Genomic DNA, 14,749 nt, shown 5'->3' on the forward strand with positions numbered 1-14,749 from the left:
GCTCCAAGAAGCAGTCCCCGCGGGCTCAGTTCCGGGAGCCGGAGTACGGCTGCTTAGTGCTTGTTGTATGCTCTGATAGGGGCAGGGTTCATGAAGCAGCGGTTCCGGGACGGTTCCGGGAGCCGGAACTCGGGCGCCCCGCGCTCGGCGTTCGCTCCGATAGGCTCAGGTTCTTAGAAGCACCCAGGCGCAGAACCCTAGCAATCTGTTTGCAAGCCACAGGCGAATTGTAGCCTGGAATTACCTGATCTATGGCTGAATGAGTTGCGGTCAGTCGAAAACAGGGGACGTGACGTCAGTTTACCAAGATGGTGGCTGCTGGCCTCCTCTGTGGACTGACCGGTGTGTAGAACCGAGCAGGACCGCTTCCTTACCCCGTCTGGAACCCAGAATTCAGCCCTGAGTACGGTGCTTGCGCGGCTGGCAGAAACTGCAGCGCTGTAACCCTGCGTCTCTATCCCAGCGCACACTGCAGACTCTAGCCGCGGGGCGATTTGCTGAATAAGCAGTTACCCTCCGTGCGACAAACCTCTCGCGTTTGAGTCCCCGTAGCCGATCCTCGTGCGATGGAAATCCTTCCTCCAGATTCCGGAGCACCCCACTATTGCTGGAAATTCCTAACAAGATATCCTTTAGCCGTCCTGACTTGTCATACTCCCACACAGTGAAGCAGCACACGGGGGTAATGCACTCCCCTCGCCGCCATCTTCCAAATCCCCAATTTCCCAAGTTTTGAAAAAGAAAAAGAAAGGTTTGAAATAACCTTCTGTGGTTCTTATTGTTTTTCTTGTTAATCCTAAACCTTTTGGGTCTGTATGGGAGAAACCAGTTTGGTCCTTACGGAGGACCATATATACACATGGTTACTATCCAAGTCTGTTTCCTCTCTCAGTTCTTAAGTATATGTAAAATTGATTTTTTTCCCTCAAAACTTTATGTAAGTTTACCTAGGCAGCATATTTCCAGCCATTATTGATAACTAATGTAAAAGGGTAAATAGCAGTGTAAATGCATTTTATATCACTTTTAAAGCACTATTTTGAGATTATCCTACAACCCCTTCCTTTAAAGAGCTTATAATCTAGAAGAGTTTAATGATTTCTATATAAATAACAGTGTAGGTAGAATTTATACTTCAAATTTTATAATACCAGAATCTAGGTCTAATATACAACATATTTTTAAATCTTAGTTTGTAAAATGTTCAAAAATGAACTCGTTTCTAGCTTTCTCATATTACGAGCACCTCTTCTTTAATATACTGTACCTTTTCCTGTCAGAAAAGAAAACAATTTATACTGCCACTTTTGTTATAGTATGTATTCTGCTAAAAAAAATAATTTTTACTCATTAAATACAAGTTATCCATTTGGGGGCAGAGAGAGGGGTAGAAAGAACTGAGGCAAGAAGTATGAGTAATTTTACTTATTGCTGGTGTGTTCTATCAATATGTCTAGTATATCCTTTGTGTGGTATAACACAATTGCATGAAAATAGAACTTGTGGGGGAAGAACATACTTATTCTTGCATTTCCTTGAATACTGCTTAGAATCACCCATCTTCTTCAGCTTTAGTCACTAGATGAAAGACATGAACAGATCATTTATTCTTCCAAAATCATATAAATAAATATAAGCTAGTTTAGTCATTCAATAAATAATAGCACTTGCACTGTGTCTAGCACTATTATAGTTATTACTAAAGATACAGAGGTATGTAAAACAGACAAAGGCTCCTTTTAATCTTCAGACATATTCTGAATACTAAATATATAAAAAATACAATTAAAATGTCAGGAGAGGCTGCTTCCCACTATGCTGACATAACCAGTGCTGGACTTGCCTTGGATTGCAAACAACTATTTTCAAATGTTGGACAGTTAACAGCATGGTAGTGTGATCCCTGAAAGAAAGGGTGAAGTGGGGGAATAACAACTAGGTACCTTGGCTTTCTGCAGAAAGGTATTCTGACTGTGGAGAACTCTAGCAGAGAATGACAGTCTTCCTGAACTGAGGAAACAGATTAGAGAATGCATATTGCAGAGAATCTTGCAAAGTACTCTGAAGTATAAGATAATGGTGGGACTATACAATAGAAAGAAGGAGCTTCCAACTAAACATCCATTTTGAGTGAAAAATCTGTTCTATTTTATTAAGCACTGAGATAGTGTTGTTCACTTCAGCTCTTTGTCTACCTTAATACTAGGAGAAATACAGTCATCTTGGAACTGTGGTGATATGTCAATGAGAGAGGAGTATAATTTCTACAAATACATAGGGTAAAAGTGAGCTTGAGAGACTTGAGTTTTTATCACATTATTTGTATGTACATTAGTTCATTAAGATGAAAACACTGCTTTTTTCACTGTGGATCTGGTGCTAGCTCTTGTTCTGTCTGCCTGGAAGTTAGAAGGGCTACTTCAGTCTATATAATTTGGCATCCCATCCCTGTCTTCTTATCAATATGTGTTCTTCCATCCTCTAAGATGAAATATTTTCTTCTTCTCTATCTTATTTATCTTTCCTTTTCTCTTTCTTCATCATTAGAAACAAATTTTTCAAAGGCTTTTCTTTTGGTGCCAAGTTAGTGAGTGTCCATATTTAAATCTTTTACGTATTTTCAATTGTGGTACACAAGTGTGAGAACCCACTATGAGTCACTGTAAAGCTTTAAAGAATAACTTCATGATTTACTCTGGGTTTAACCAAGTAACTATAGCTTTTCTATATTAACATGCCACATTTATCTAAGTTGGATGCTGCATAATAACCCTGAACTAGAGTCTTCAGAGATTGTGTATTATATGTAAAACACACAGATTTTGTCGCGCTTCCTCTCTCCACATTTTTGGGTAACTGGTTTTAGAGCTATGTGCCTTGCATTAGAATTGAGCTTGCAAAATTTTTTATTACAAAGAAAAGAGACAATATATAGAGTCCCAAACAGATTTATCTCTTTCCACTCCCCACCCCCTGCTCCCCTGGGTGATCCAAACCCAGGGCCTCAGTTTTGTGAGGAAGCATTCCACCATGGAGATATATCCCCAATGCTTCCATCTGTCTTTCTAAAACAAAGTTTAAACATAGTTTTTCTACCCCCTTCTTTTTTTCCCCCAGAAGTGCTAGAAATTGAACCCAGGGCCTGGCACATGCTAGGCAATCACCAAGCTACAGTTCCCCAGCCCTTTTTAAATTTTATTTTAAGGGGAGTCTTCCAAAGTTGCACAGGCAGGTCTCAAACTTGAATTCTCCTGCCTCAGCCCCCCAACCCCCATAACCTGGATTATGGTGTATGCCACTGTGCCTGGCTAAGAAAAATAATTTTAAGAATAGTTCCAGAAAGGTATGGTCACCCACACCTGTAATCCCAATGATTCAGGATGCTGTAACTCCTGGTAAAATGCTCCTGGGTTAAATCCCCAATACAGAGAGAAAGGAAAAAAAAAATATGAATGAGAATGAATTTCCATTGAGCCAAAAAAATAAATTAAAAAGAAAAAAATAGTCTTTAATTTTATTCTGCTTTGAAGTACCAAATAAGATCAGAGCAAAAATTTAAATTGTGTATAAAACTATAAGAAAACTCTCATTAATAAATGTAATGTTGGGGGGCTGGGGATGTGGCTCAAGTGGCAGCGCGCTTGCCTGGCATGCATGTGGCCTGGGTTCCATCCTCAGCACCACATACAAATAAAGATGTTGTGTCCGCCAAAACTAAAATAAATAAATAAATATTTTAAAAATAAATAAATAAATGTAATGTTGGAAAAGTTTATTTTTTAAAGTTTTTTCTCAAAGTAAAGTGTGATAATATTTATTTCAGTTGACTAAACCCATAACTCTAATATCATTATACATTTCTTATACCCTGTTAGTATAAAATCTAGCCACATGTACCTTAAGTAACCTGTTTTTCTAGACCACTTGCTTCCATCCCAGATTCTTCCTTAATTTTCTAATAAAGTTTATAAAGGAATGTTGTTAGTTTTTTTTTATTTGATAAAATTCACAATTGCTGCCAGCTGGGACTGGGCTTTTCTTTGTGGGAAATTGTTTAATTACTACTTCAATTTCTTTGTTATTGTAAGTCTATTCAGATTTTTTTATCACTTAATTTATCAATTTTGGTTATTTGTGTCTTTCTAGGAATTTGTCCATTTTATCTATGTTGCCTAATTGGTTAGCATAAAATCATTCATAATTTTCACTTATTGATTCTTTTCATTTCTGTGGAGTCAATAGTGATATCCCCTTTTATTCATAATTTTGGTAATTCATGTCAGTTTTTCTTGGTCAGATTAAGGTTTTTTAATTTTGTTAATTTTCTTTTAAGAATTAAATTCTGCTCTCATTGTTTTCTCCTATTTTTATTTATTTCTGCTTTCATTTTTGTTATTTCCCTTTTCTGCTTATTTGGGTTTTAATTTGCTCTTCAGTTTGCTTTTTAAAGATGTAAAGTGAACATATTTTCCCCAGTTACTTTTACAACCATAAAACTCTTCATGAAACTTTAAAAGAACATAAATATACAAAATTTATAATTCTCTTAAAACTACCTTTTTTTTTCCTTTTTGATATTCCATTTTGAAGGAAGTACGTAACTGTAACAAGGAAGAGCTTCTTGACATTCTTCCTGTCTTCAAGATGTTGTTTGTGTAGCATTTAAGGATGATAATGATAATATATTTTTAATTTTTTTTTTAGTTATACATGGACACAACATCTTTATTTTGTCTATTTTTTTATGTGGTGCTGAGGATCGAACCTAATGCCTCACATGTGCAAACCACTGAGCCACAACCCCAGCCCCATGATAATAGTTAATCAACACATTGGACAGCTTGGAAGGATCTATTTCCACTTATTTACAGATATTCATGGTACCCAAGGGTACCATGAATAAATGTTTCAGAACTGAAATGCTAATAATATTATAGGATTCTGCCTATGAAAGATCTGTTAAACTTTTTATGTAATGTTTTCTCTTTCCTAATACATTACCCACTGTTTCTCTTCATTTCCTTAACAATTCTGAAGTTCAGAATATTTGCCACCATGTTGCTTCTAAGACTTTTATAGATTTCACTCTTATTTTTAGGTCTTTTATCCATTTACATTTAGTTTTCTACATGGTATAAGAGTTCAACTTCATTCTTTTATTTTTTTTTTTTGTGAGCGCGCTACCGCTTGAGCCACATCCCCTACCCCTTCATTCTTTTTATTATTATTTTTATTTATATATGACAGCAGAATGCATTACAATTCTTATTACACATATAGAGCACAATTTTTCATATCTCTGGTTGTATACAAAGTGTATTCATACCAATTTGTGTCTTCATACATGTACTTTGGATAATGATGTCCATTACATTCCACCATCATTTCTAACCCCATGCCCCCTCCCTTCCCCCCCACCCCTCTGCCCTATCTAGAGTTCATCTATTCCTCCCATGCTCCCCCTCCCTGCCCCACTATGAATCAGCCTCCTTATATCAGAGAAAACATTTGGCATTTGGTTTTTTGGATTGGCTAACTTCATTCTTTTGCAGAAAGATATTCGATTTTGTCAAAACAAAATTTATTGAAAAAAAATGCCCTTTTACCATTAAATGGTACTGGTACTCTTGTTGAAAAGTATATGATCTTAGGGTTTGTAGGGCCTCCATTCTGTTCCATTGGTCTGTATGTCTGTCTTTATGCCAGTTCTGCCTCTACCTTTTTGCTTACTGAAGCTTTGCAGTAAGTTGTGTTATGAGAATCTTTAGTCAGAGGCCTGAGTCTAGGGATCTTGAGAGACCAGGTTTGGCCACCCGCTTCTAGAGTCCGATTAACAGACATCATGATGATGAAGCAGGAAAGGGGTTTATTTTCTGCTGGACCAGATTGGGAAGATAGTTGGTCCTGAAAGTTTTCTTGTCCATGCTGAAAACAGTTTCAGGATTATATAGGGGAAAAAACAAGAGGTATGCATATGCACAGCAGTTTGGGTTGGCCTGGTTGTAGGTTTGGTTCTTTGAGGTCCTGCTGGTATCGTCCTGGTATACCAGAGTTTAGGGGGCAGTTTCTGTTCAATTTCCATTTCCAGCATGACTGCCTATACAAAGTTAGGACAGAGAGAGAACAAAATGGAGGTAAGTCAAGATAATGACGAGGTCTTCCTTTAAATCCTGCAATTTGTAGGAGCCCCTATATGGTTTTATTGTTGTTTTCATACCAGCCATTTAACTCAGGGTCTGTGCCTGATAAGCGTACTCTGTACTATTAAGCTACACCCCAGGCCTTGTAAGTTTTGAAATTAGGAAATGTGAGAACTCCAACTTTATTCTTTTTCTACACTGTTTCTACTATTCAGGGGTCCCATGAGATTTCATGTTAATTTAGGATGGGTGTTTCTATTTTTTTTTAATTCTCTTTTTTTATTATTATTGGTTGTTCAAAACATTACAAAGCTCTTGACATATCATATTTCATACATTTGATTCAAGTGAGTTATGAACTCCCATTTTTACCCTGTATACAGATTGCAGAATCACATCGGTTATACATCCACGTTTTTACATACTGCCATACTAGTGTCTGTTGTATTCTGCTGGGTGTTTCTATTTTTGCAATAAAAGGTCATTGAAATTTTCATAGGGATTGCTTCAAATCTATAGATCATTTGAGATAGTATTGCTGCCCTAACAATGAAGTCTTTCAGTGAATATTTTTCCATTTATTTATGCCTTCTTTAATTTGTTTCAGTAGTGTTTATAAGGTGTTCAGCATACAAGTGTTTTCTTGTCTTCTTGATTACGTTGTGTGTGTGTGTGTGTGTGTGTTATTTTAAATTAAATTGTTTCCTTAGTTTTCTTCTCAGATTATTCATTGTTGGTGTATAGAAATGCAGCTGATTTTTGTGATCATATTACTTTGTTGAGTTCATTTATTAATTTTAGTAGTTATTTTGTGGAATCTTTAGGGTGTTTCTACCTGTAAGATTATATAATCGGCAAGCAGAGATAATTTATTTCTCCTTTTCTAATTTGGATGCTTTATGCTTCTTTTTCTTGCCTGAACTATCTGAAATAAAGTGGTTTATCAAGCCATTACAGATGCTAGTCTGAAAAAAAGAACAGGTTCTGGGACAAATTTCTGCAACCAGAAGCAGCAGGGCTAGGTAACTAGTAGAAAAATGTTCACTAGACCTAAAGCTAAGAATATTTTTATAATGAAATATTTGAGGAAGGAAAGCACAAGATGTTTACATTGAACCCTCATTGGCCATAGATAAGAGAGGGATGGGACAATGCAAAGCTGGGAAGTCTTTGTAATAGGAAAGCAATCCATAAGAAGTAATAATTGTTACTTCTGTATTGGCTGGGGGTAATAGTCTGGAAAGTTTATATATAAAGAGGGATTGGTGGCCCTGGTGGTCAGCCTTGATGAGAATTAAGTCAAGGTTTCATCATACATTCAGGAATGTGAAATAGTCTTTTGTTGGTTTTACATGCAGCTATGAACTAATTAACTTCCTTTATGTCTTTTCCTACTCCTTCCTCTTGCCCTTGTAATTAAGTTTAGGATATCTCAGAATTTTTCTTTCATTAGTACTCTGTGTTGCTCTGCTTATTACATTCACCCATCATCTTTCTTTCTTTTTTTCTTTTTTGTGGTATTAGGGCTTGAACCCAGGGATATTCCATCACTGCACCACATCTCCAGTCCTATTTATTTATTTATTTTGAGGCATAGTCTTGCTTGCAAGTCTTGAACTTGGAGTTCTGCCTCAGCCTCCCAGGTACTTAGGATTATAGACATGCACCACTGTGCCCAGCTCATTCTTCATTTCTCATTTTTCTGATCTTTACTTTGATATTGTCAGTCTCCATATAATTCTTTCATGAGTATCTGATTCTTGTGCTACTTTCTTCCTAAAAATTATTTCCTGCTATGAAACTTCTATCAAAAACAAATGCTTCAATAGTTATTTAAAATTCTTATTTTAATGCCTTTTTATTTGTTTCAATTAGGTTTGTATCAGTATCATCAACATCATTCCAGTTTACAGAGGTCCATAGGTGGATTCTCTTGGTCACTATTGACAGTGATAGATCTGATTGCTTTTATCTGTTCTCAAAGGAACCACTACCACCGCCATTACCCAGAGATCTGGGGAAGAATTGTTGTTGTCTAATCTAGACCTTTTTTTTTGTGGAGGGGAGGGTTCTGAGGATTGAACTCAGAGACACTCAACCACTGAGCTACATCCCCAGTTGCTTCGCTTTCAAGAAAAATACTGTCTACATCCTCTAAGTTTTCGTTTTATTTTCTCTACCAGGCAGTATTATGACTACTGGAAAACCTCTCATTATCTGTGATCAGGGTCTCACTGAGTTGCTTCTTGCCTCGATAAGTTGCTGAGGCTGGCTTTGAAATCTTGATCCTCCTCCTCAACCTCCCAAGCCACTGGGTAACCTAGACCCTTTTTGATTTGAACATTTTACTACTTTATAAAGTGTAACTTATATTTACTTCAACATTACAGCCTTCTTAGTTTTTTTTTTTAAAATGGTAATACTATTATTATTCTCATTCCCCTCTAGCATCTTAGACATTTTTGTGTCACTCCCCTATTCCCCCAACACACACACAAAATTCAGACTTTCCAAATCATGCTGAATCTGTGATGTTAGTAATAACACAGCAAAACCAGTAATATTCCCCATGTCTCACTTAGTTTTCAAGAATAATGGTAGAATGTGCTAGGAATATAACATCCTGAGATAAGGGAGAGCTGGTTGGAATACCCTGAGCCTATTCTAGTCCCCTACCTATAAACTGAATGTCCTTTAATACTTGCACTCAGTGACTCAAATGACCTGAGGATATAACACCCAGGATAGATTGGTTTCCAAGATCCCTCAACTGTGGTACAAGTGAGGCACCCACAGAAAGACTTTATCCACCCTGAGCAGATTTTCATTTATTTATTTATTATTAGTTGTTAAAAACATTACAAAGCTCTTGACATATCATATTTCATACATTTGATTCAAGTGGATTATGAACTCCCATTTTTTACCCTGTATACAGATTGCAGAATCACATGGGTTACACATCCACGTTTTTACATACTGCCATACTAATGTCTGTTGTTCTGCTGCCCTTCCTATCCTCTACTATCCCCACTCCCCTCCCCTCCCCTCCCATATTCTCTCTCTACCTCATCTACTGTAATTCATTTCTCTCTTGTTTTTTTTCCCTTTCCCCTCACTTCCTCTTATATGTAATTTTGTATAACAATGAGGGTCTCCTTCCATTTCCAAGCAATTTCCCTTCTCTCTCCCTTTCCCTCCCACCTCTTGTCCCTGTTTAATGTTAATCTTCTTCTCATGCTCTTCCTCCCTGCTCTGTTCTTAGTTGCCCTCCTTATATCAAAGAAGACATTTGGCATTTGTCTTTTAGGGATTGGCTAGCTTCACTTAGCATAATCCTGAGCAAATTTTCTGAGCCCTAGGGGAACAGCTAACAATGGATCTTAGTCTTCTGTTGTCTCTTATTGTCTATCAGTAATAAACCTGTTTTGCATTTTTAAAAAATGCAGTAATATTCTGTGCTGGGCAGCATACTGAGGATTTTATTTGAATAATGTAATCTTTACAACTGATCCATGATATAGGTACTGTTATAAACCCAAGATAACTAATGAGGAAACAGAAGGATTCTTAACAGCTAAGAAAAGTAGAACAGGTAGGAATCTAATTTAGGCTTTGTAGTTTCAAAGCCTAGACCCTTAATTCTTGTACCATCCAACTCTTTACTATTGTGTTACCATGTTATACTGCTTCTACATACTGTGCCTTGCAACCACTTGCTTTATTTTCCATAGCCATACTCATCACTGCTCCATGTCTTTCAAACCATATACACCAAGTCTATATGCATCCTTCCTCATCTTCTACCAGATTCCCAAACTCAAATCTCTTATGGTATAAAAAGTCATGTTCCCAGTGTTGCTTCAGATCACTCTCAGAGCAGTAGTTTCCCATGAGTTCTTACATCACAGTAAAATACCTGGTTTTGGTTTTAATATTTTTACTCATCTTATTCAACCAATCACCTGTATTTCATTATCAGTAAAAACCTTTTGATATAGCATTTTCTTACCTATCTGAATTATCTTATGTACCATTTTTGCAATGAAGTTTATTAAAATATGCTTTCAAGAAAACTACTGTCTACATCTTCTAAGTTTTCCTTTTATTTTCTCTACCAGGCAGTATTATGACCACTGAAAAACCTCTCATTGTCTGTGATTATACCTCCTGTGTTTGACTTACAAATAACACTTGTTATCTATAATAGCACCATTATCATCTGTTTTATAAAATAATTGAACTTCATTATTAGACATACACACTACCCCATGGATGAGGAAGTGGTAAAGGTAGACAGAAGAAAGAATTAAATATCATTTGTGAGCTTTAAAGATAACCTTAATTGGAATCCCTAAGAGTCAGTATAACATTAGTCTTCACAGATCAAAAATAACTGTCTTTGTTAGAAAATTATATATTTTAGTAAGAAATTTCATATTTCCCAAATCTTTTCAATTTCAAATTAATACCGTGTAGTCTGTACTCTCTTCATAGTCTTCAGCTATTTACTTTTATTTTTCTGTACAATTTCTAGGACCCTGAGTTTTCTCTTTGACTTCATCTCATAAATTTTGTATACTCTTCCTACCTCCCTCCAGTTTCTCTACCATTCTCAATTTCTTTCTTATATTTCTACCCTAAAATGCTGGTTTCTATTACCGCAAAAGTTTACTATCTAGAATTTTTAAATATATAGAGTCCCTTGATCAGGGACCAGTGCTGTCTTTGTCAGAACTCAGCAGGTATAATAGTTATTCTGATGCCATGACAATACCTTAGTAAAATTCTAGCAAAGAACTTAAAATTGTTAAGAATAAAATTATAATCATTTCTCCTAAATGCAATTTTGAATAAATAAAATGTTTCATTATTTTCTAGTTAGTTGGTGAGAATATAATGAAGAGATTTGGATTTTGGCTGATAGTAGCTTGCATATATATCTCTTGAGACCTTCATTTGTGATAATGATTTTAAAAGACATGCTCAAATATTATTACACTCTTAGAGTTGAAAGTTCTGCTGTCTTAAAGCTCACTTTTGGATAAGAGTCCTATCAATAGTATCCTTTGAGTTAGGACTCTGTTGCCATGGAGACAATGACAGGCTTGAAGTTGTATTTTTAATATATACTTGAAATATATATACACACCTTAAGGTTTAAATTATGATTTTATTGTCTGTAGGTTTTGAGTATTGGCAATTTAAAAATTATTTTCTATATCTTATTAATACTTTATCATTTTTATCCTCCAAAGAAACCAAAGGAGAACTCTGGCCATTGGAATGACAATGTTTTATAATTCTTTTTAGAGCATCTTTAGGAATAACAGAATCCTCTGTGGGTCAATTAAGAATGAGGATTTTAAAGAACATGCAGAAACTTTAAAAAAATGGCAGTGTGATCTTAAACATTTACATGTCTTAAACACAGTTATACAAAGCAGTTCATATTCATTTGAACTTTTTGTACTAGTGCTATGCTAAATAATTTAACCTTATTAAAAGTTTATTTAATAGAACTCAATTTGAAAGTACCATAGCGATCTTCATAATTTTAACTTTTAAAATACTTACCTGAGCCTAGCACAGTGACACACACCTATAGTCCCACTACCTTGGGCAATTGCAAGTTCACGGCCAGCCTCAGCAATTTAGTAAAGCCATAAGCAACTTAGTGAGACTGTCTCAAAATTTAAAAGGTTAGGGGTGATGCTGGGGGTGTAGCACAGTGGTAAAGTGCCTCTGGCTTCAGTACCTAGTACCAAAACAACAACAACAAACTTATTATTTGAATAAACGTTAATAGTATTTCTTAATTTCCCCCTAAAAATCAGTAAATAAAATTGATATGTGCTTTCTGTAAGTAAAACTTTCAATCACAAATTATACTTCATTCTTTATGAATGAATTCCATGGCATAGAATATTACTGTTCCATAGACTTCATGATTAAATTTGTAAATTTACATTTCTTTAGCATCGGTGTCAAATTGGCACGGCCTAGTTAATATTTTAGCTTGCTAGGAGTTTCAACTTCCTACGTTAGTAACAGAACGCTACAGTGATTGCTTTAGACTACATAGATTAGGAGTGATGACTTATAGTTAATCATACTTTTGTATTTATCATTACTGAATATTGAAGTAGCTATTTCTGGATAAAAATGACCTTTTGGTTACAGTTATCATGAACAAAACCTTTAAATTTAGTCCTGTCATTTTGTCAGTTAATACTTGTATTTAATGGCACAGATAGCCAAAATAAGAGTTCTTTGCTTTATCAAGAGAAAAGAGCCAGAAGTAGTAGATAATCACAATTTATACTCATAGTTTTGAATATTAGCTTTTAGCTTTTCTCTTTTTCAGAGACTTTTTAGCAAGACCCATCTCCTCTATGAAGAATGCAGTTAATTTTTTTTTCTGGCACAAAAAATAGAGTAACCTGATCTGAGTCTGACAGAGTGTGTCATTCATTTAAGTGCTTCCATCTGTTGCCTGCTGTTCCCCTTACTCATGACCCCTCTATGTTTCTCTCTTTCCCTTACCCTTCTCCTTCCCTGTCTCTCTTTACTTTTTTTCTTTCCCTTCCCATTTTCCTCTCTCCTCCCTCTCTCTCTGGCTCTCTCTCTTTGTCCTTAGCCCCTCTGAGGAAGGCAAAGTTTGTTGAGAGCCCACGAATTCCAGAATCCGAGCTTGGCTCCCCAACCCTCACTTCAGCTCAGAAACTGGACGTGGACACATACTGCCCTGGTAAGCATGCATGCAAAGTGTCTGCTTTGAAAGAGGGAGGATTGGATCAGGCCCATCTGCAGAGCAGTGTTTTGCATGTATACTACTCATAAAATCATGTTAACTCTTTCTCAACTGGTTATATATTCTCCTTAAAGAATATAGTTTTTATTGAAAATCCTGTTTTGGCTTTTGATATAATGATAGTCAATATTAAAAGCAATTTCAAAGATAATTTTCAAAAGAAAATAATTTGAGTTATTTTTGTGATTTGAAATAATACAAGAGATTTTGTCATGGTCATGTGCAAATGGAAATGTTGAAGATGTGAATATGAATGTCTGTTCAACACTGGACCTTTTGCATATGACCTACTATGCCTAATTTTTGTTAGAATTCTAGATAGTTATAGAAAATACTTGTAATATTGGAAACCTTAAACTTGAATTAGGAAAGAAATAGATTCCTGAGTTGAACTCCCTTTGGACACTCACTTTTAGAAATACCTCTTGTGTATGACCTGTAAACACATGTGGGACTTCACTAAAACCCTTCCTGTGTGGGAGCCAAACTGAGACAGACTCATTATCAATGCTTAGATTCTTTCAGACTTAGATGCGTTGCCTGGCAACATCCTTTACACTCTCTCTAGAGTGAGTCTATAGAACTGTGTCAGAAATGTTCGTAGTTCTAGTTGAGTATACAGATCAGAATGTTAGTAAAGGACCTTAGAAGACTTGGTTTTAGTTCTTTTGTTTATTCTTGCTCATTAAAATTGATGTTAACCAGCATGAATGCAACCATTACATATTTACAGCATTGGGATTCAGCAGAGTAAAACGATTCCTACTTCTAACAACAGCTCTGATCTGAAATGTGAGGATCATATATCTCTGAAGCCAGACAGGAAAAGTTAAAACAAAACCAAACAATGGGAGAAACATGGGCCAAATCTAGTGAAACAAAAGACATTTGATTTTATGTGAATCAATTTTTAAAATATTGAAAGTCCTTGGGACTTTCACTCTCAGAGCATTGAACCTTGAACTTCAACCACTGTTACAGATGACTTATTCTCTTCTAAATCACTAATGGTTATATATTAGGAAACAGCTTTCCTGTTTCCAAAAGAAACAAAAGCTCTTTAACATGTTTTGAGGTATGATCATACTTCTTAGGCAATGGAACTTTGTGCTTTGCATTTCTCCATGCAAATTTTAGTGTTCTAAAGTAAAATATATAAATGCATTGATCTCCTATGCCTTTTTCCTAAGGCTTATTATTATTTTATGGGAGGGTTGGGAGGTGGGTAACTGGGTATTGAACCCAGGAATTTGCACATGCTTGAAAACACTCTACCAACTATACCCCAACCTGTCAGAGGACTTTTGTTTACTAGATTTGCAAGTTAAAACACTCTTAGGAGAGCCTAATTTTCCCTTTTCTTATTTCCCATATGACATCCTTTATCTGATCTAGCTATTGTTATTATCATGAAGCAAATAGCTGCTGTTTGTGTTGGAATGTCAGTACTGAATAGCTATGGACAGTTTTATCCATGTAATTAATTATGCATATTTCCCACAAGTATAAATTCTTTATTGATTTAGAATTGAACCAACTAAACCTCAATTAAGATTTTTAGAAGGCTGGGGTTATGGCTTAGCGTTAGAGCACTTGCCTAGCACACGTGAGGCCCTGGGTTTGATCCTCAGTACCACATAAAAATAAAATAAAGCTATTGTGTCAATCTACAACATATATATATATATATATATAAAAGAAACATATAAAGATTTTTAGAAAGCCAGGGAGAACCTAAAACATGATGCCAAAATGCTAATTGTCATGCTATGTAGTCTTTTTTTTTTTTTTTTTT

General features: G+C 35.7%; 1 protein-coding gene across 8 annotated transcripts in view; it reads left to right on the plus strand.

The window, feature by feature from the left end:
- Tanc2 (tetratricopeptide repeat, ankyrin repeat and coiled-coil containing 2) overlaps positions 1 to 14,749 on the plus strand; it is a 429,902-nt gene that overhangs the window by 183,509 nt on the left and 231,644 nt on the right. For 5 of the 8 annotated variants that reach the window (XM_048798117.1, XM_048798120.1, XM_048798122.1 and 2 more), the window contains one exon: positions 12,781 to 12,891. The exons of the other annotated variants lie outside the window; for them this stretch is intronic. In XM_048798117.1, the coding sequence (XP_048654074.1) occupies positions 12,781 to 12,891 (111 nt within the window). The remainder of the gene's footprint in view (positions 1 to 12,780; positions 12,892 to 14,749) is intronic. 8 annotated transcript variants of the gene reach the window in all.

Source organism: Marmota marmota, unplaced genomic scaffold (genome assembly GCF_001458135.2).
Source record: "Marmota marmota marmota unplaced genomic scaffold, marMar, whole genome shotgun sequence".
Classification (NCBI taxonomy): Eukaryota; Metazoa; Chordata; class Mammalia; order Rodentia; family Sciuridae; genus Marmota; species Marmota marmota.